Genomic DNA, 23168 nt, shown 5'->3' with positions numbered 1-23168 from the left:
CCAAACAGGATGGCTTCCATCTTACCAGTATTAAGCTGGAGGAGATTCTGGATGATCCATGATTTGATTTTAAACAGATGACCAGACAGCTCAGACAAAATGGAGGTAAGAGTACAGCTGGGTACCTTTGGAAACTGAGCTGTGCTGAGACATTGAATGAAGGTGAGGAATGAGAGGGAACCGAGGGATGGATGTTTGGTACAGAAGAGGAATTTATTCCGGGAGACGTACCAGCGAACTTTGGACATATTTATCATAAAGTATGAAGGAAATACAAAGGCAGGCTATAAGAGAAGGTAACTGAATGGTTAACATCTCTGTTATGTCAAGGTCCGAAGACAAGATATCATAATCACAGTCACAAAGCTAGTCTACTGGACCAGGGTAGCCTTGGTGCTGGTGTGGATAGGACTTTGAGTAGGAGTTACTGGGAGTGGTACACCAAACCTGACGAGTTCAAGAGCCTTGTACAGAATGAGCTTGAATAGTCTTCTTTCAAATTGTTTCAAATATATTCTTTCAAGTTGTGTGAGCATTTCATAGCAACAGTACACAAGGACTTCGGGCACTGTGATGGGGCAGGAGATATGACCAATTTTTGCCCATTTCAGGGAATCGGGAGATCACCTTGTAATGCTCTTTGAAGAAATACAGCGTGTTGTTTCAGCCGAATTGTACAAATCCCCAAGAAGTAAGCTAAGAAATGACATCTCGGATTTGAGTTTAGTAGAGATACCGTTGGGCTGGAGAAGATAGAAATCAGCAGGCATTGCTGCTCCTGAGCACCATCTAATGTTGAAACATGCACGTGCATTGGACCCTGGGAAGGTCAATAGGGTCAGCGATGCCCTCCAAATGTCAAACAGGCAATTAGGGTGCAGGCTCACACATTAAGATTGGGCACTTGGCTGAAGTACCAGGTGGTAACCAGCATCCTTGGAACAATACGCCAAGCCAGCATGAAACGGGAGAGAACAGCGCAAACACACTTACCTGAAACCTCAGCAAAAAGTTTTCCTGAACAGGTAATAAACTAAAGAAAGTTAAGGAAAAAAAAAACAAAGTGTTATGGAAGTTCAACAGCGACCCAATCACTTTCTCCATATTAAATAAATACATTTTCAAATTTAAAAGAATGAAAGCATGCATTTCAGCTCATTCCATACACGCACCGCCCTCTGTGTGCCCCATTGGTCTCTTTTATATCTTTCCCCTCTCACCCTAAACCTATGCCCTCTAGTTCTGGACTCAGGAAGGGTTTGGAGGGATATGGGCCGGGTGCTGGCTGGTGGGACTAGATTGGGTTGGGATAGCTGGTCGGCATGGACGGGTTGGACCGAAGGGTCTGTTTCTATGCTGTACATCTCTATGACTTTATATAGCATCAGGTATCCCAAAGTGCTTTAGTATCAATGAAGTATGAATAGAAATAAAGTTGCTGTTACGATGTGGAAAATACGGCAGCCATTTTGAACACAGCTAGTTCCCATAAATAGCAATGTGAATACTTACCAGATAACCGGTCTGGTAATGCTGCTGGAAGGATAAATATTTGCAGTACACTACAGATGGGTTCTCTTTTTTTCTGCCCAATGAGAGATTTTACTGGAAACAGATGTGGCAGAGGCGGAGGAGTTGGGAAGAAGGGATGGCATTTTTACAGGAGGCAGGGTGGGAGGAGGTGTAGTCCAGGTAGCTGTGGGAGTTGCTGGGTTTGTAGTAGATGTCTGTGGTTAGTCGGTTGCTAGAGATGGAGACGGAGAGGTCCAGGAAAAGGAAGGAGATTCCGAGATGGTCCAGGGGAATTTGAGATCAGGGTGAAAGATGTTGGCGAAGTTGATGAACTATTCAACCTCCTTGAGGGAGCATGAGGTAGTGCCGATACAGTCATTAATGTAGCGGAGATAAAGCTGAGGAATGGTGCCAGTGTAGCTGCAGAAGATGGACAGTTCCACGTACCTGACCAACAGGCAGGCACAGCTAGGGCCCATGCGGGTGCCCATGGCTACCCCTTTGGTTTGGAGGAAGTGGGAGGATTTGAAGACAATTTGTTTAAGGTGAGGACCAGTTCAGCCAGAAGGATGGGGGTGTCAGTGGAACGGTTGTGGTTGGGTCAGCGTGAGAGGAAGAAACAGAGGGCTTGGAGGCCTTCATTGTGGTGGATGGATGTGCACAGGGACTGGATGTCCGTGGTGAAGATAAGGCTAAGGGGGCTGGGGAAACAAAAGTCTTGAAGGAGGTGAAGGGCGTGGGTGGTGTCCCAAACATAGGTGGGGATTCCTGGACTAAGAGGGACAAGACGATGTCAAGGTAGGCAGAGATGAGTTCGGTGGGACAGGAGCAGGCTGAGACAATGGGTCAGCTGGGGTAGTCAGGTTTGTGAATCTTCGGTAGGAAGTAGAATTGGCGGTGTGAGGTTCACAGACAATGAGGCTGGAGGCTGTGGATAGGAGGTCCCCAGAGGTGGTGAGGTTGTGGATCGTCTGGGAGATGATAGTTTGGGGATGGGAGGTGAGGTCATGGTCACACTCTCGACTCTGATCTCCAGCATTTGCAGTCCTCACTTTCTCCCGGCCACAGTAAGATCAGCAACAATTATATTAAATGGTGGAACAGGCCTGTGGTGCTGAACTGCCTCGTCCTGCTCCTTATGATGTGGTAAACCCTGACAGACTGTAGAGTTTGCTTTGTACACAGAGGGGGCTCAGTGCCCTGTCAAGTGCAGGGAAGAAGCTGAGAGGATGTCAGACTCTGAGTTAGACTCAGGAATCACCTCTGTTTACTGGCTGGTCTCACATGACGGAGGTTAGGCCAATCTCAGTCCATAGTACTGAGCTTGCTGATTGCGGTGGGGTTGCTGTGAGAGAGGCCTCAACCAACAGGCTGGAGGTCCAAGCCTATGGCCTACAACGGGTGTTGACAGTGGCCTAGACCTGTGAGGCTGGCAACTCCTGTCTCACTTTCACAACCCCGTGTGATATTTCCTGCCTTGAGAAAATCTAGCTGTTCCTGGATTTGAGTCTTTAACTCCCCCTATTTGGAGGAGGGTGTTTAATACTGGAGCCAGCAATGCATTAAGATACAGCGGCTCAGTGGTTAGCACTGCTGCCTCACGGTGCCAGGGTCCCAGGTTCGATTCCAGCCTCGGGTGATTGACTGTGTGGAGTTTGCACATTCTTCCCATCTCTGCGTGGGTTTCCTCCAGGTGCTCCGGTTTCCTCCCACAAGTCACAAAGATGTGCAGAGTAGGGTGGATTGGCCATGCTAAATTACCCATGGTGTTCAGGGATATGTAGATTAGGTGCGTTAGCCAGGGGTAAATGTAGAGTAATAGGGTAGGGGGAATGGGTCTGGGTGGGTTACTGTTTGGAGGGTCGGTGTGGAATTGTTGGGCCGAAGGGCCTGTTTCCACACTGTAGGGATTCTATGAAGTAACGCTGTACAAGTACTAAAAGCAGACAATTGTCTGCTTTGGCGTGCATCACAGAAAAATATTATATTCCACCAACATTCATGAATGTGGTCATTGATGTGATGCTAACCCAACAGTCTATTGTTGAACATTTCACCTGAGAGTGTCACATTTTCTCGGTACTGCAGTGGCACGTGAGCCTTGATTTTACATGCGCAGGCCCTGGAGTGTGACCTGAACAGAGAACCATGTTACTTCGAGACAACAACATGACTCACTCAGCAGTCACCAGCCTTCTCCATACCAAGATGGTCTGCGGATGAAAAGCTCCTGCCCTTCCCTGATTCCCTCCCGGCCACTCCAGTCCAATTACTCCCCCGGAGATTAACTCACCGTGCCATTTCGGAAAGGCCCAACTTTCCATCTCCGTTCGCATCAAACATTTTCAGCTGAAAAGGAAAGTATTAATCACACAGTGATTCCCGGAGATTCCTCATGGTAGCACTGTTCCTGTAAAAGCTTCCCATCACCAGTGCCTTTCCCTGCAAGGACACTGTCACAGGGCATCACAGTCACTTGATGCCGTCTCTTTGACACTGTTCCACTGAAAATTACCTGACAAACAAGACCCGCAGTTAGATGCCCAGCTCACCCAGCTGTCCCCACCCCTCTCACAATAAATCACACATTACCGAGCTGTCCCCATCCCTCTCACAATAGATCACTCATTTCCCACTTCACCTAGCTGTCCCCACCCCTCTCACAATAGATCACTCATTTCCCAGCTCACCCTGCTGTCCCCACCCCTCTCACAATCGATCACAGGTTTCCCAGCTCACCCTGCTGTCCCCACCCCTCTCACAATTGATCACAGGTTTCCCAGCTCACCCAGCTGTCCCCATCCCTCTCACAATCGATCACAGGTTTCCCAGCTCACCCTGCTGTCCCCACCCCTCTCACAATCGATCACAGGTTTCCCAGCTTGTGGCTGAGGTGAAGGCGCAGTAACAACAGAAAACGGGCAGGTAGAATCTCATTGGGGTTTGCCCTCCAGGGTGAGGGCTGGGGAGCCAATGGTGAGTCCAGGAATGGCAGGAGGCTTGAGAACTGAGGAATCCCGCAAATTGTGGGTTAGAGTCGGATGGAGGAGAGATGTGGAAATCTCCACCTTTCTCAGTAGGCTCCCACCTGTCCTTGCAGCCTTTGAGATGCTAATCTTGGGAGGTCTCTAACCGTGATTGTTCCTGATCTACATTGCCATATCTCTTACTGATTTCAGCCAGTGAATGTCCTGCAGCCTGTGATTTTGCCCTTTGTCTTGCCTCCTCAACAGGAAAACCGTGACCTGACCAATGACAGCATAGTAGGTAAAGTATGAGGAAAGGGTCCAGCTCTTTCATTTCCCCTCTCTGCTTATCTATGGCACAATGGCACTGCTGCCCCACAGTGCCAGGGACCTGGGTTCAATTCCAGCCTTGGGCGACTCTCTGTGTGGAGTTTGCACATTCTCCCCGTGTCTGCGTGGGTTTCCTCCGGGTGCTCCGGCTTCCCAATCCAAAGGTGTGCAGGTTGAGTGGACTGGCTGTGCTAAATTGCCCGTAGTGTTCAGGGATGTGTGGATTAGCCATGGGAAATGCAGGGATAGGGTGGGCGCTTGGGTCTGGATGGAGTGCTATTTGGTGAGCTGGTGCAGACTTGCTGGGCCGAATGGCCTCTTTCTGCACTGCAGGGATTCTGTGATCGAGGGAATGCTTGGTCTGAGTCTGATGGTGAAAGCAGGAAGTGAAGCAGCCATGAACTTTGAAGCCAAGGAGAGCTTTGCCATTCACTGGTGGGGGGGGGGAAGCTGGATGGGTCAGGGAGAGGGGGATTAATTGCTGCGCCTCTCCCATGATGCTGGTGTTGATCGTCACAAGTGCTCCCTGCGCTTCCTGAGTTGGCATCAATCTGTGGACCGACCACGGCCAGCCTGTTCCCTGTCCACATCTTTACAAAGAGGAGGGAGCCCTCCCACTCCTGAAGGTGAGATCACTGTTTACTCACTATGGTCTGAGTGTACTCTTGTAGCTTCTTATCATCGTAGTGTCTGTTTGCTTTCTTTAACAAATCCAGCAAGAAGCTCTGTGGGAAGAAACAGTTCAAGTTAGGCTCAGTATGTCAGATCAGATCCGTCGGCCATGGTGGAGCACAGGAACAAGGCCGATCACCCCCCCTGGAACTTGTCAGATCTCGACTCCACCTACTTACTCTGGTTCCCCGACTCGGTCAACCAAAACCCTTCAATTTGAGTCGTGAAAGTTTCATTTCGTCCTCTGCCTCAACGGTTCAGGGAGGCAAATCGTTCCAGTTTTCCAACAGATTTGTGAAAAAAAATCACACATTTCGAAACCAAAGCCCCTATTGTTGCTGGCTGACATTTCCCAGAGTCGTGCAAGCAGACATTGGAGCTAAACTGGCTCAGTGGGAACTTGCCGGATTGGGGTCATACGTTAGTTTTAATTCCAATGGGATTTTACATTTAAAACAAATATGTAAACTCAGGTGGGTGGGAAAATGTGCTTCCAATTCACAGCCTTCCCTGAAAGATCCCAAATCACTGGGTCAGTTGGAATGACCCTCTGTGTCGGACTGATCTGTCGTGCCAATCAGGGGTCAGGTCAATGAGCTTGATGGCACTCAGATTCCTGGCACACTGTGCCTGTGTGACAGATGGTTCTGATCTCAAAACGACAGGGTCTCCCTGACGTTTTACTGATCTGTGGGATCTGAGGGTCTCTGCCTGCCTTTCTGTTACTCCTGTCCTCAATAGCACCGGAACTTTAGAACATAGAACATAGAACAATACAGCACAGAACAGGCCCTTCGGCCCACGATGTTGTGCCGAACTTCTATCCTAGATTAAGCACCCATCCATGTACCTATCCAAATGCCGCTTAAAGGTCGCCAATGAATCTGACTCTACCACTCCCTCGGGCAGCGCATTCCATGCCCCCACCACTCTCTGGGTAAAGAACCCACCCCTGACATCTCCCCTATACCTTCCACCCTTCACCTTAAATTTATGTCCCCTTGTAACACTCTGTTGTACCCGGGGAAAAAGTTTCTGACTGTCTACTCTATCTATTCCTCTGATCATCTTATAAACCTCGATCAAGTCACCCCTCATCCTTCGCCGTTCCAACGAGAAAAGGCCGAGAACTCTCAACCTATCCTCGTACGACCTACTCTCCATTCCAGGCAACATCCTGGTAAATCTTCTCTGCACCCTCTCCAAAGCTTCCACATCTTTCCTAAAGTGAGGCGACCAGAACTGCACACAGTACTCCAAATGTGGCCTAACCAAAGTCCTGTACAGCTGCAACATCACCTCACGACTCTTGAATTCAATCCCTCTGCTAATGAACGATAATACTCCATAGGCCTTCTTACAAACTCTATCCACCTGAGTGGCAACCTTCAAAGATCTATGTACATAGACCCCAAGATCCCTCTGTTCCTCCACCTGACCAAGAACCCTACCATTAACCCTGTATTCCGCATTCTTATTTGTTCTTCCAAAATGGACAACCTCACACTTGGCAGGGTTGAACTCCATCTGCCACTCCTCAGCCCAGCTCTGCATCCTATCTAAGTCCCTCTGCAGCCGACAACAGCCCTCCTCACTGTCCACAACTCCACCTATCTTTGTATCATCTGCAAATTTACTGACCCACCCTTCGACTCCCTCCTCTAAGTCATTAATAAAAATTACAAACAGCAGAGGACCCAGAACTGATCCCTGCGGAACTCCACTTGTAACTGGACTCCATGCTGAATATTTACCATCTACCACCACTCTCTGACTTCTACCGGTTAGCCAGTTTTCTATCCAATTGGCCAAGTTTCCCTCTATCCCATGCCTCCTGACTTTCCGCATAACCCTACCATGGGGAACCTTATCAAATGCCTTACTAAAATCCATGTACACTACATCCACTGCTCTACCCTCATCCACATGCTTGGTCACCTCCTCGAAGAATTCAATAAGACTTGTAAGGCAAGACCTACCCTTCACAAATCCGTGCTGGCTGTCCCTAATCAAGCAGTGTCTTTCCAGATACTCGTAAATCCTATCCCTCAGTACCCTTTCCATTACTTTGCCTGCCACAGAAGTAAGACTAACTGGCCTGTAATTCCCGGGGTTATCCCTATTCCCTTTTTTGAACAGGGGCACAACATTCGCTACTCTCCAGTCCCCTGGTACCACCCCAGTTGCCAGTGAAGACGAGAAGATCATTGCCAACGGTACTGCAATTTCCTCTCTTGCTTCCCACATAATCCTAGGATATATCCCGTCAGGCCCGGGGGACTTGTCTATCCTCAAGTTGTTCAAAATGTCCAACACATCTTCCTTCCTAACAGGTATCTCTTCTAGCTTATCAGTCCGTTTCACACTCTCCTCTTCAACAATACGGTCCCTCTCGTTCGTAAATACTGAAGAGAAGTACTTGTTCAAGACCTCTCCTATCTCTTCCGACTCAATACACAGTCTCCCACCACTGTCCTTGATCGGACCTACCCTCGTTCTCGTCATTCTCAGGTTTCTCACATATGCATAGAATGCCTTGGGGTTATCCTTGATCCTATCCGCCAGGGATTTTTCATGCCCTCTCTTAGCTCTCCTAATCCCTTTCTTCAGGTCCCTTCTGGCTATCCTGTATCCCTCCACTGCTCTGTCTGAACCTTGTTTCCTCAACCTTATGTAAGCCTCCTTCTTCCTCTTTACTAGACATTCAACCTCCCTCGTCAACCAAGGCTCCCTCACACGACCATTTCTTCCCTGCCTGATCGGTACATACATATCAAGGACACGTCGTATCTGCTCCTTGAAAAAGTCCCACATTTCCACCACATCCTTCCCTAACAGCCATTGCTCCCAACGTATGCTCCTCAAATCCTGTCTTACAGCATCGTAATTTCCCTTCCCCCAATTGTAAAATCTACCTTGTTGTGCGCACCTATCTCTCTCCATAGCCAAGGTGAAAGTCACAGAATTGTGATCGCCATCACCAAAATGTTCACCCACCAACAAGCCCACCACTTGTCCCGGTTCGTTACCGAGTACCAAATCCAATATGGCCTCCCCTCTGGTTGGACAATCTACATACTGCGTTAGAAAAGCTTCCTGGACACACTGCACAAACACCGCCCCATCCAATCTACTTGATCTAAAGAGCTTCCAATCAATATTTGGGAAGTTGAAGTCGCCCATGACTACGACCCTGTGGCTTCTGCACCTTTCCAAAATCTGTTTCCCAATCTGTTTCTCCACATCTCTGCTGCTATTGGGGGGCCTATAATAAACACCCAATAAGGTGACTGCACCTTTCCTATTTCTGACTTCAGCCCATACTACCTCCAGAGGCAGATCCCCCTCAAACTTCCTTTCTGCAGCCGTTATACCATTTCTAATTAGCAATGCCACCCCCCCTCCTTTTTTACCACCCTCCCTAATCTTACTGAAACATCTGTAACCAGGAACCTCCAACAGCCATTCCTGTCCCTCATCTATCCATGTTTCCGTGATGGCCACAACATCGTAGTCCCAGGTACCGATCCACGCCTTAAGTTCACCCACCTTATTTCTGATACTCCTTGCATTGAAGTATACGCACTTGAGCCCATCTCTGTGTCCGCAAGTAGTCCCTGTCAGTGCTACCTTCTCCACAGCCTCCCTACAGTCTTGGACATCCTGACACACAGCTAGCTTACTTGCTGGACTACAAGTCCGGATCCCATCCCCCTGCCAAATTAGTTTAAACCCCCCCGAAGAGTGCTAGCAAACCTACCCCCCAGGATATTGGTGCCCTTCTGGTTCAGGTGCAACCCGTCCTGTTTATACAGGTCCCACCTTCCCCAGAATGCAGTCCAATTGTCCAAATATCTGAAGCCCTCCCTCCTACACCATCCTTGCAGCCACGTGTTCAACTGCACTCTCTCCCTATTCTTTGCCTCTCTGTCACGTGGCACCGGCAACAACCCAGAGATGACGACTCTGTCTGTCCTAGCTTTTAGCTTCCAGCCTAACTCCTTGAGCTCTTGAATGACCTCCCCACCCCTCTTCCTACCTATGTCGTTGGTGCCAATGTGTACCACGACTTCTGGCTGCACACCCTCCCCCTTAAGGATTCTGAAGACACGGTCCGAGACGTCTCGGACCCTAGCACCCGGGAGGCAACAAACCAGCCGAGAGTCTCGCCCATGTCCACAGAACCGCCTGTCCGTCCCTCTAACTAGAAGTTGCTACTCAAACTGGCTGCTCCTGGGGTCTATCTCATGCTGCAGCTGTACAAAACTGTGGTGCGGCCGCACTTGGAGTATCGTGTACAGTTCTGGTCACCGCATTACAGGAAGGATGTGAAAGCTTTGGAAAGGGTGCAGAGGGGATTTACTGGGATGTTGCCTGGTATGGAGGGAAGATCTTATGAGGAAAGGCTGAGGGACTTGAGGCTGTTTTTGTTAGAAAGAAGAAGATTGAGAGGTGACTTAATTGAGACATATAAGATAATCAGAGCATTAGATAGGGTGGACAGTGAGAGCCTTTTTCCAAGAATGGTGATGGCGAGCACGAGGGGACATAGCATTGAATTGAGGGGTGATAGATATAGGACCAATGTCAGAGGTAGGTTCTTTACTCAGAGAGTAGTAGGGGTGTGGAATGCCCTGCCTGCAATAGTTGTAGACTCGCCAACTTTAAGGGCATTTACATGGTCATTGGGTAAACATATAGATGATGATGGAATAGTATAGGTTAGATGGGCTTCAGATTGGTTTGGGCCTGCACTGCGCTGTAATGTTCCATGTTCTATCTGAAGATAGTCAATGGCAGCATGTTGATTTTTGCATTTGAATTGCTGAGGTATTTACCCTGAATTTATTACAGGAGTTATTACCGTTCTCCACCCCTCCAGCTATCCCTTGAATATTTGATGCTTCTTCCCCTCCAGTAGGGAGTTCAAAACTAGAGGGCATATTTTTAAGGTGAGAAGAGAAAGATTTAAAAGGGACCTGAGGGGTAACATTTTCACATGTGGGATGAGCTGCTAAGTAAGTGATAGATGCAATATAAAAAAGACACTTGGACACGTCCATGAATAGGAAAGGTTGAGAGGCAAACACAGTAAGTGAGACTAGTTTAGCTTGGGAAATGTGGTCATCATGGACTGAAGGGTCTGTTTCTGTGACTCTATGACTTAAGGGGGAGATATATTCATGTACCTCAATTGGATACCATCTAGATAGTGCTCAGTAGTTGCTAAATTGGGCAATTCTGTGTTGTCAGAGAGTCATTAACATGCAAGTCACAGATCCATTGTGTAGCTTCCTGCAGCCATCATAATACTAAACCTAACTACCCATCACAAGACTGCTTCTGGTATAATTGAGGGATCGGTCAATCTCAATGTCAAATTTTGAAGTGAAAGTTCACTGAGGGAAATCTGTGCCACAGCTTTTTTTTCTGAAGGAAGCTAGTAAGCTAATCCAACTGCTTTCCCTAATCGTTTTAACATTGCCTTTGTTACAACCAACTAAGTCACTTCTACGTTCCCTGCTTCAGCAGTGGTTTATCACAGTGGGGTAGAACAGTCATGCCGAACTTGTGTCTGAAGTCACACTATTAAGATTTCCCAGATAGTTGGAAAATTGCTGTAATGTATGTAGACAGTAGGATTGGTCACTCTTCCTGATCATCCTGCAGGCCCCAGGCATTAATGATCAATGTCCTGGGCATTGCTGTGAGAAACCCCAGGAAAATTATAAGGGGAATCAGAAACGCTGTCACTGAATTCTCAGATTTTCTGAAATCTTCCCCTTTAATTCGCTTTGCAATGCTCTTAAGATTCTGTCCTGTTCTCACATTGTAACATAATCAGTGGAGAGATTCAGTCATGAGTTGTCTCATCTGAATGTGGAAGACCATTACCAATCTGAATACTTCATTGATTCTTGGAACCAATAAAACTGCACAGTCAATTTAACATCTCTCCTCCTGTCTCAACAGTTTATCTGTCATAAATACCGAGTATAAAATCCTTGTTATCGGCCCCTAATACAGAGAACTGTAGTGTTGAAGCTAACACAATGGACAAATTTATGCCTGTGTTCTGAGTATTAGCCACAGATTGATTCCTGGTTGAAATCGTGGCGTCTTGGATGACTGCATTTACACGGCACGATGTTGAAACCTGGTCAGCATTGGGTTGATAAGTGGCAAATAACATGTGGGCCATAAATGTACCAAGGGGATGATCAACTTCAACAAGAGAGTGTCTACCAATCTCCCAGCATGATTACTGTTGAACTCCCCCACGGTCGACATCCTTGGGATTCAAGACAGACCAGAAGGTCAGCTGAATCAATGATATAAAACGGTGACTTAAAAGACACGGGGAATGCTGTGTGAGGTAACTCGCTTCTTAACTTCCTAAAACCTACCCACCGGTCTGAGGCAAGAGTCAGGAGCGCGATAGAATAATCTCCATTTGCTTGTTGCAATCAGAGGAGGCAGTGGTTTAGTGGCTTAATAATCCTGAACTTTAGGTTTATAGATTAGACTAGATTAGATTCCCTACAGTGTAGAAACAGGCCCTTCGGCCCAACAAGCCCACACTGACCCTCCGAAGAGTAACCCACCAAGACCCATTCCCCTCCTAACACCTAACGCTATGGGCAATTTAGCGTGGGCAATTCACCCGAACCTGCACATCTTTGGATTGTGGGGGGAAACCGGAACACCTGGAGGAAGCCCCCCCCCCCACACACGGGGAGAACATTCAAACTCCACGCAGACAGGCGCCCGAGGCTGGAATTGAACCAGGATCCTTGGTGCTGTGAGGCAGTAGTGCTAACCAACGAGCCACCAGGTTCTGGGAACCTGGGTTATAATTCTGCCTTGGCAGATGCTGAAATTTGAATTTAATAAAAATCTAATGTCAGAAAGCAAGTGAACGGTGACTCTATAATCATTATTGATTGTCACCTGGTTCAATGATCTCTTTTTTTGGGAAGGAAATTTGCCATCCTGATCTGGTCTTCATATTGTTCCAGACCCACAACTCAATTCTCGATATTATTCAGCTGGCGAGCATTCAGAAGAAATTTAGATTAGATTCCCTATGGTGTGGAAACAGGCCCTTCGGCCCAACAAGTCCACACCGACCCTCCGAAGAGCAACCCACCCAGACCCATTCCCCTACATTTACCCCCTCACCTAACACTACGGGCAATTTAGCGTGGCCAATTCACCTAACCTGCACACCTTTGGGCTGTGGGAGGAAACCCACGCAGACACGGGGAGAATGTGCAAACTCCACATTTACCAGGATGTTGCCAGGAAAGAAGGGTTGGAGTTTTACGGAGAGGGTAGACAGGCTGGGACTTTTTTCATTGGAGCCTAGGGGGTTGAAGGGTGACCTGAAAGAAGGTTATAAAATCTTGAGGAGGACAGATAAGTGAATGGCAGGTATCTTTTAGCTAGGGCAGGGGATTTCAAGACGAGGGGCCATATTTTTAGGGGGAGAGGAGAAAGATTTTAGAAAAAACACGGGGACAATTTTTTTTTAACACAGTGAATGGTTCATGTGTGGAATAAACTTTCAGAGAACATGGTGGATGTGGGTACAGTTACAATATTTAAAAGATAATTAGATAAGTTGGTGAATAAGAAATTGTTTGGAGGAATATAGGTCAAGAGTAGGCAGGTGGGATTGCTCTGTTTAGTTTGGATTCAGGTCGGCATGGACTGGTTTGACTATGCTGTATGACTCTTTCAATTGTCCTCAGAGCAATTAGGATAATAAATGGTCGTCTACCCACCCCCATTAACAAATCTATAAGAGAGCCTGACCCTATCCAGTGTAAAGCAGCCCACTTGACTGGCCCCTTAACCACCAGCTTCAACACTCAGTGCCTACACCACCAACACTGTGGACCACAGACAAGACACAGTGACTCAACAAGGCTCCCTCAACATCCAACCTTTCAACCTCGAAAGGATAAGGCAACACTACCCATCGTTTTAGAAACAAGAACAGAGAATGCTGGAGAAACACAGCAGGTCTGGCAGGGTCTGCACAGAGAAAACCAGGAACATTTCAAGTCCGGTGACCAACACCCAGGTGCCCCTACTATATAACCTCATGTCCTGCTGCCTGTACGGACTCATCCTATTCTCCCAGTCCCTCCATATCCGTCACATCTGCTCTGACGATGCCACATTCCACAGGGTGGGGCGAGGGGTCTCAGAAATGTCCACCTTTTTCCTCAACTGAAGATTCCCCGCCACCATATTTGACAGGGCCCTCAGAGATGTCTGACCCATTTCTTGCACTTCTGCCCTTACGCCTTCTCTCCCCTTCCACAATAGGGCCCCCCCCTCCCCTCACTTTCCACCCCATCCGCCTCCATATTGAAAGGATCATTAGCCACCATTACCAGCAGGATGCCAGCAGCAGACACATATTCCCCTCCCCTCCCTTGTCGGCCTTCCATAGGGACCATTCTCTCCGGGGCACCCTCATCCACTCCCAACAGCTCCACGGCACCCCTGCAATCACAGAAAGTGTAACAGCTGTCTGTTTACCTCCTCCCTCCTCAGTATCCAACGGCCCAGTATCCAGGTGAAGCAGCACTTTACCCGCACTTCACTCAATCTAGTCCAGTGTATCTGCTGTTCACAACTTAGTCTCCTCTCCAACAGGGAGTCAAAACGCAGACAGGGCAACCACTCTGCCGAACACCCATGCTCAGTCCTTAAAAATGCCCCCGGTAGTCCACTCACCTGTCACTTCAACACAGCACCATGTTCCCACACCAACGTTTCTACCTCAGGCCTGCTGCAGTGCTCCAGTGAGCCACAGTGCTGTCTGGAGGAAGAACACCTCATCTTCGACCTTGGTACCTTACAGTACTTGACATGGAGTTCGATAATTTCAGAGTGTGATCACCTTCTTCCAGGTTGGTTATCCACCCCCCTCCCCCATTCCTCGGGCCTGTATTGTATGGGTTGCTCCCTGCACAGCCAACACACTTTGAACTCTGCAAAAGCAAGGACTGCAGATGCTGGAAATCAGACTCTAGATTAGAGTGGCGCTGGAAAAGCACAGCAGGTCAGGCAGCATCTGAGGAGCAGGAAAATCGACATTTCGGGCAAAAACTCTTTGAACTATCCACTTTGAATATCCAACTTTTTGAATTGTTAGTACCATACTGAGTAATTAGCTCTTTCTCAGCTTATCATCAGCTATCTCTGGTTTGTCGATTCCTCTCTCTCTCTCTCTCTCTCTCTCTAATGACCCTGTTCCCTCCCCCTGGCCCCCCCCCCCATCATTAGCATAAACACCACCCATTCCCAGCTATCTTCAGTTCTGACATTGGTGTCAAAACGTTCACACTGCTTTCTCTCTTCAGATGCTGCTGGACCTGCTGCCTTTCTCCAGCACTCTCTGTTTTTGCTTCAGGTTTCCAGCATCCGCAGTTCTTTGTGTTGACCTGTTTTAGAAGCTGGATAGGAGTAAAAGGGCTTTCTGCGATAGTTTTAAAGCTCAATCTCATTCAATGTAGGAGGTAGTCCTTGGTTAACATGAGAGGCTTGTTTCTGAAAATCACAACGTTAGGCGAAACCACATCATTCGAGATTGTATCCTGCTGCAGAAATGTCCAGGTTCCCTTCCTCTCGACCATCAAACAGGTACGCAACGTCAGTATAGAATGGACATGAAAATATGCGAAAAGGAAACGTTTAAAGGTGTCTTGCCTCAGACACAAGTTTGTTTAACTGGAGGTGGAAGATTGTGGATCTTCAGCCCAGTCAGCTGGGGCTCTGGAATCTGAAGATCGAGGATGGGGGGGGGGGGGGGTGGGGGGGCGAGAATGTTGAGTGTCTCTGGGGACAGTTTTCAAAAACCTATCCAGCCTTAACATTCAGCAGGCAACCACTGAACAAACAGGAATATGTCCAGGAACACCGAGGTTTGACACATGTTCACTCTCCGTGCTGCTGGGAGTCAGCTTTGATTTGATTTAAGCTTTATCGTCATGCGTACTCAAGTACAGGAGGACGGCGAAAAATGTACAAGGTCGCCACACACAGCACCATCTTAGGTACAAAGGGACCTCGGTACAATCTCCGATACAAGGGGTAACAGAGAGAAACAAAGCTAAAAGAAAATCATTACTGTTCTTCTTAGTGTTAGTAGAAAAATAAAGAAATAACGTTAAAAGTTAACTTTCTGGTATTAAAGTGTTTAAATAGAATCATGCTTTCATGGATCAGGTTGGTGTGATTGGAATCACAGGGAATAAAGTGAAAACCATGTTATGGTGAAACCACATTAATCAAAATGATGTTAATCCAGGACTACCTATCTCCTACAATAAAAGGAGGGATGGCTCTGAGATGTTTTCTGAATATTTGGCACATTTTCTCTCTGGAGACTTTTTCTTGACGAGCTGGTGAGATGACTGTATTGACATTGATTCTTCAGTTAACCAGTGGCTGATCATCTGATGTCGTGTCAGAATACTGCAGTGTTTAAAACTGACTTGCTTATCAATCTCAGTTCAATTTCCAACGGATTAGAGTAACCGTCAGAACATGCAAGATAAGTCGCTCATTTACTTCAAAGCGATCTTGAAGGGGCTTTCTCATTTGATGCCGTCCTGTTCCTCATTCAAAATGACATTGCTGGTACACATTGTAATGTCCTTATTCAGAGTGTTCAGTCAATTAATTGCCCAGCTCTTCCACAGCACCCTTGGATTCTGAAACAGTACGATTGATCTCTGTGTTTCAGTTCTCTTTGCTGGTCTGTTAGAAGTTAAACTGAGGCTGCATTTGCCTTCTCGCACATGTAAAAAGTCATGTAGCACTATTTAGTAGGACAGCAACTGAGCTATTGCACTTAACCCAACTAACATGTCCCCAAACCAACATGGCTACAACAGCTGATCTGCTCAGTATCTCATTGTTGTTTGTGGGAGCTGCTGTCAGTAAATTGGCTGTTGTGTTTAAGACCAGAAGACCAGAAGAAATAGAGTGGAAGTAAGGCCATTCAGCCCATCGAGTTCACTCTGCCATTCAATCATGGGCATTTCAACACCACATACCCGCACTCTCCCCATATCCCTTAATTCCCTGCGAGATTAAGAATGTATCAATCTGTGCCTTGAAGAGATCTAACGTCCCAGCCTCCACTGCGCTCCATGGCAATGAATTCCACACGCCCATCACTCTATGGCTGAAGAAACGTTTCCTCATTTCCATTTTAAATTGACCCCCTCTAACTCTAAGGCTGTGCCCACAGGTCCTCGTCTTCCTGCCTGATGGAAACAATTTCCCAGCGTCCACCCTTTCTAAGGCATGTTTCCTAGGTGAGAACATTGACAATGCTACCAAAGCATTGCATTCTCTGAAATGTTTTGGGACTTTGTGAGGTGTGAAAGGTGCTATATAAATGCAGTTTTTTTCCTCTGCGTTTCTTTCTTTAATTCTTGTTGTGGTTTCTTTCATAAAGTGGTCAGCATGACTTAATCTCACCAAAGTGAGAGCACCACCTGTCTATTCTGATCTCCTGTGATGTTAAAGTGCGTAGTTTTATGGATGAACATCAACTTGCCTTTTAAACCTTGGATTATCACCTCGTCCAACAGTCTGATGCTTTCAACTAGTGTCACAGTTCACAGTTCACCACATCATCCTCGGCGGGCAGTAAATGTTGCTGCCTGTCTGTTTCTGAACCCATGCCAGTTGGCATGAATTCCTCATTGTCAGATTTAGACTCACACAGCACAGAAACAGGCCTTTCGGTCCAACTAGTCCATGCTGACCATGCTGAAGCTGAACTATTCACATTTGCCTGTATCTGGCTCATATCCCTCAAAGCCTTTCTTATCCATGTACCTGTCTGATGTCTTTTAAATGCTGTAATTGTACCAGCCTCCGCCACTTCCTCTGGCAGCTCATTCCATACATGCAGTACCGTCTGTGTGAAAAGGTTGTCCCTTTTAAATCTTTCCCCTCTCACCCTAAACCAATACTCTCTAGTTCTGGACTCCCCCATGTCTAGGAAGTGACGTTGGCTATTAACCTTATCCATGCCCCAGATGATTTAAAAAACCTCATCCCTCAGCCTTCGACGCTTATGGGAAAACAGTGCCAGCCTATTCAGCCTCTCCCTATAGCTCAAACCCTCTGTTGGCAGCAACACCCCCCATCCATCTCTGCTGCACCCTTTCCTCTTTAATAACATTCTTCCTATAGCTGGGCAACCAGAAGTGTACACTGTGTGTGTGTGAGAGACAGTGAGACCACCTCGCCAAGCTATCCAATCAGAGACCATCTCACCAAGCTATCCAATCAGAGACCACCTCACTGAGCTATCTAATCAGAGACCATCTCACCAAGCTATCCAATCAGAGACCACCTCACTGAGTGATCTAATCAGAGACCACCATACCAAGCTATCCAATCAGAGACCACCTCACCAAGCTATCCAATCAGAGACCACCCCACCAAACTCTCCACAGATTTACAAGCAATCAGATCAGCTCACAATTGGATACCAATAGCTTATTGCTTCTTCAATGTTGCCACTTTCCTCATTTGGTTAGGCTGTCAGAAGGGGTCCTTGACTTCCCATATTTATCAGTTTCACAAGGTGTGATACTCCGTTTTTGAAAATAAACTGAATACTTTTGTGAATGTGTGTGGGCAGTGCTGTGCTGCAGAACTTCACTCTTGTTTCGAGCTTGCTAGGCTATAACTGAGAGTCAGTTGGCTGACTCTGGGTAGGGATGGCAGGTTAGACAGACATCGATGTTACAGTTGGGTTTTTAATGATCATTTGACAGTTGACAGTTGCTCCTGTTGACAGTCCAGAGCACAGATGGATTCATTAAATTGAACTTATACATTCTTGCAGTTTTTTTGAAGTCACAGTGAGTTGCTTGTCCAATATTCTTTAATTGTGCACAGTGGCAGAAAAAATAATCATCTATAGGTAGAACCTCCAACGAGAAAAACTATTTCATGTTCTAATCAAACATGCTCAAATCGATGGAATGACAATTAGATTAGAAAATGAGACAATGATTAATGTGCTCCCAACTGCCACCAGGATGTTGAAAGTGAGAACCTATGACTTTGAATCTGGATCATTGCGAGATCTCCCTGGGACATGAAAAGGTGTAAGAGAGAAACAAGTCACGATCTCGTCGCTAACAAATACTCTTTCTGCTGACTGACTCAGACTTTGAACTTCTGAAGAAGAAAGATCTTTTATACTTCTATTTTAAGCTGATTATGAGTTAAGATATGTTCAGTGATTGGACATTTACTGCAATTGTACATTTTAAAAGCACAGATATAAAATTACAGGTACCTTAAGTTCATTTGCTTCAATGTATCCACTACAGTCTGCATCATATTTCCTCCAGGTCTGGAAAAAAAAAGGACACTTTAGGATAATAGGATTAATGTGCTGGTAGAATATTTAACCACAGAATCATGGAAAATTTCAGCAAAAACAAACTGGCCCATCATTCGGATGTTGAGGGCTTTCTCTTGTTCTGACCCCCTCCCTGCTTAATTTAAACCAGCAACGCAGAAAAGATTCATCCCGTGCAGTGATCTGTGAAAATCCGGGAGGCCAAGAACTATTTAAAGAAAAAATTGACAACTTTATTTCTTAAAGTATATCAGAGAATAATTAACTAACAACTATTTACAACTCCTTCCTCTAACCTATCTTTTACTTTCCCTTCAACAATACTAGTCCGGCAAAACCAGTCAGATATCGAATCTTCTCTTATACCTTCCTCGGTCTGCTTTTCTTCTTCTTAGGGATTTCTGTTTCACAGGTCACTGATTGGTAAAGGTACCTTTAAGAGAGCTAGTCTCCGAGCAGTCTGCAGATGCTGGTAGCTTGGCAGTTCTCTTCCCAACTGTTCAATTTTTCTCAGTCTTATATCCTCAAAGCATCAGAACGTGTCATTGGCTTTTAAGATTGTCAATACATTCAATTCAAACTTGATTAGAGTTTGATATTTTTTGGGGTATAATTTAAACTGATTGGCCTAATTTGAATCTGTTTTGTTGTTTCCAGGCAACCAGCTACCCTAGCTATTGAACCAAAAGGTTACATTGTTACCTCATTGAGAACACTTGGTGATGGGTAACTCTCTTAAAGGTACAGAACACCCACATCTTCATAACACTCTCCACGAGTCCCCAGTGTTAGTGAGGAGCAACTAGCAATCTCACATCTAAGGCATAGGTCTGGCAATCCAAATTTATTTTAAAAATTTAGCAACTGAAACAAGGTTTTGCTTGGCACAATTCAGAGGACAGTTAAGAGTTAATCAAACTGTGGGTCTGTAGGCCAGACCAGGTAAGTATGGAAGATTTCTTTCCCTAAATGACATTGTCAAAACATTGGGCAGCAAGTTCTTAATCAGCTTTTATTCTGCATTTATTTCATTAACTGAATTTAAATGCACAAACTTTCAAATTGTGATTGGAGGTAATATCTCCACAATCATTAGCCAAGCTGTTAGTAATCTGATAATAAAGCCGCTGTTACTGTAGCCGAAAAACAGGGGCAAATAGCTCGGAAAAGGGGAGCAGAAGCAAAACTTTGACTGGAGATGGGTAAACGAGCGAAGATGTACTCGTGACTCTCAGCATGATTTGCTAGATTGGGGACAACAGAACAGGCTTTCTGCTCACTGCAAGATTAAGGCAGTGTCCTGGGCTCTCGCCAGGGGGTGGCACTGCTGCCTCACAGCACCAGGGACCCAGGTTCGATTCCAGCCTCGGGCGACTGTGTGGAGTTTGCACATTTTCCCCGTGTCTGCGTGGGTTTCCTCTGGGTGCTCTGGTTTCCTCTCACAGTCCAAAGATGTGCAGGTCAGGGTGAATTGGCCATGCTAAATTGCCTGTAGTATTTGGTCAGAGGGAAATGGGTCTGAGCGGGTTACTCTTCAGAGGGTCGGTGTGGACTGGTTTGGCCAAGGGCCTGTTTCCACACTGGAGGGAATCTAATCTAATCTCATTCTGGCTGGGCTAGACATTGATTTGACCCTTAAAGAGAAACGTAGTTCCAAATTGTAGTAGGACCATCTGATCTTAGTATGAACACAAAATATAGGACTGTGGATGCAGGCTTCTGTCTGCATTGGTTGAGTGTGGAAATTTGAGTCTCATGTGTAACACTGAGGGTACATTGACAAGCTTGTGAGGACAAAGGAAGCCATTTTAAGTGTCAATTCTGACAGTAAATGCCACATGAAAAAGAACAGGCCTGAGAGTCATGCATCATGTGAATCCATGGACCAAGCAGATGGTTAGAAATGCCTCATTCGCTCAATGGAGCATCTGGTCGGTATTTGAAGAGACAATATCTTAAGACTTTTTAAAAAGACTTGCTCCTCATCGTGCTGGAAGATCACTGCCCCTTCCCCTAGAGGCCGCCAGTGCTCTCTGTGTTTGAAAAATGAGGCCATTTTAGATCTATCCTAAAAAAAAACCTTCCATTCTGTACATCGGCATCAGGATGTAAATTCAAACGTTTGACCTCTGCTATCCAGCCGAGGAGACAGCATTATATACGTGAAGGACGTCCTATTAATGCCTGTATTCCTGAATAGCATTTTCACCAGATGCAGCCAGTATTCTAAGCCTACATTACTGAGATCTGTGCAGTTTACACTTATTGGAGTCTGCCATTTCGTAACTAACATTTCCAGGGTGACTCTGTCACAAAAGTGTTAAATGCAGATTTGGATAGGTGCAGCTGGTGAAAGCAAAACTTTTTCCCAAAGTGAAATCTAGTGATATAGGGAAAACTTAAAGCAGAGACTCCCTGCAGTGCAGAAAGAGGCCATTTGGCCCATTAAGTCTGCGCTGACCCTCCGAAGAGTATCCCACCCAGACACAGCCCTATAATCCCATGTTTTACCATGGTTAATCCCCCATTTAACCTAGACACTACAGGCAATTTAGCGTGACCAATCCACCTAACCTGAATATCTTTGGATTGTGGGAGGAAACTGGAGCACCCAGAGGAAACCCACACAGACACGGGGAGAACAGACAAACACCATACAGACAGCCACCCAAGCCTGGGACTGAACCTATGTCCCTTGCACTGTGAGACAGCAGTGCTAGCCACTGAGCCACCCAATAACGGAGTATTAGAACATAGAACATTACAGCACGGCCCTCGATGTTGCGCCGACCTGTCATACCAATCCGAAGCCCATTTAACCTACACTATTCCATGTACATCCATATGTTTGCACAATGTACTTAAAGTATTGAAATTCTTCAGCCTTTTGGGAAAAGCTCCAAAATCAGCTCCCCCCTCCCTAAGTAACTGGGGAATGGGTTGGGAAATAGCACCAAATATTCAGGGAGTGGAGCAAAGTCTGAGGTAAATAATAGTCACTGTGGAGAAAAGAACAGTCTCACACTGATACCATCCTTCCCAACCTTAGGATCTCCCAGAGCACTTTACAACCGATGAACTACTTTGGAAGTGTTGTTTCTGTTATGATGTGGGAAATGTGACAGCCAATTTAAAGACAGCATGATCCCAGAAAGAAATGGGATTAGTGATCGGATCATCTGTTTTTTGGTGCTGGTTGCTCAGAACTCCAGAAGAATCCCAGATGAATAATGTCAATGAGGGGGCAGACTGGGTTTTGGCTTAACATTTCATTGAACAGACAGCTTCCCTGACAGTGCAGCACTGAGGTGTTCGTATAGACTGTGTTCAGGTCTCTGCAGTGAGTCCTCAACCCCATTCCCCAGCCTGGGATTCTGGGGTGAGAGTGCTCAGGCACAGAGTAGACAGCCCAGATCCCTTGCTAGGCCCTTCACCAGACAGCTGCCCCGTGTCATGTCAGCGTTGCTGCCACTGTTTGTACCAGCTGAATGCCACAGGGCAATGCCAGGAAGATCTACTTCTGCCTCATTATTGGCCAGCAGGATCCAGGGCTTTCTCATTGCCCGTTACTAATGAATGATGGGAATGTTCGGTGCTAGTGACACACTTGCCGTTGATTACCTTATCATGTCTTCCTTCTATTTGATTGAAACCGCTACATCACCACACGGGTATGTCTATGAAAACATTCAAAAATCACATTCACTACAGCCTTCCCTTTCATCTAATGCTGAAATCAGGTTCACTTTCCCCAGGCTTTTGGAACTAGGCTTCTGCCTCCATGTCAAATCTGTATAGTAGAATCCCAGGAAGTATGGAAGCAGGCCATTTGGCCCATCAAGTCCACACCAACCCTCCAAACAGCATCCCACCCAGACCCTATCCCTGTAACCCTGCAACCCATGGCTAACCCACCTAACCTGCACATCCCTGGACACTATCGGCAATGTAGCATAGCCGAAGCACCGAACACCGGGCAGTCGCTCGAGAGTGGAATCGAACCCAGGTCCCTGGTACTGTGAGTCAGCAGTACTGATCACTGAGCCACCATGCCACTCTACGTGTGAGTGCTCATGGATGCAATATATTGCCCACCCATTGTCTACCACTAAAGACAAAGCAGGATTGGCAACAAACTACCTCAAACAATCCTTGCCCAGCCCTGGTGGAGGGGGCAAATTCAAGGTATCAGGAGCGGTCATATGGGAAAATTAATCTTTTGTTATTCACCTCTCCCACCAACATTTTCTGTGGATCTTCCTCCACCAGCA

General features: G+C 46.5%; 1 protein-coding gene across 3 annotated transcripts in view; it reads right to left on the bottom strand.

The window, feature by feature from the left end:
* calb2a (calbindin 2a) overlaps positions 1 to 23168 on the bottom strand; it is a 322740-nt gene that overhangs the window by 26475 nt on the left and 273097 nt on the right. For all 3 annotated transcript variants that reach the window (XM_072547589.1, XM_072547591.1, XM_072547590.1), the window contains exons 5-8: positions 18832 to 18888; positions 5456 to 5533; positions 3806 to 3861; positions 994 to 1033 (exon numbers count right to left, since the gene is read on the bottom strand). In XM_072547589.1, the coding sequence (XP_072403690.1) occupies positions 994 to 1033; positions 3806 to 3861; positions 5456 to 5533; positions 18832 to 18888 (231 nt within the window). The remainder of the gene's footprint in view (positions 1 to 993; positions 1034 to 3805; positions 3862 to 5455; positions 5534 to 18831; positions 18889 to 23168) is intronic.

This window comes from Chiloscyllium punctatum, chromosome 26, assembly GCF_047496795.1.
Source record: "Chiloscyllium punctatum isolate Juve2018m chromosome 26, sChiPun1.3, whole genome shotgun sequence".
NCBI classification, from domain to species: Eukaryota; Metazoa; Chordata; class Chondrichthyes; order Orectolobiformes; family Hemiscylliidae; genus Chiloscyllium; species Chiloscyllium punctatum.
The sequence above is the reverse complement of the archived record's forward strand: the minus strand, read 5'-3'. Positions and strand labels throughout refer to the sequence as shown.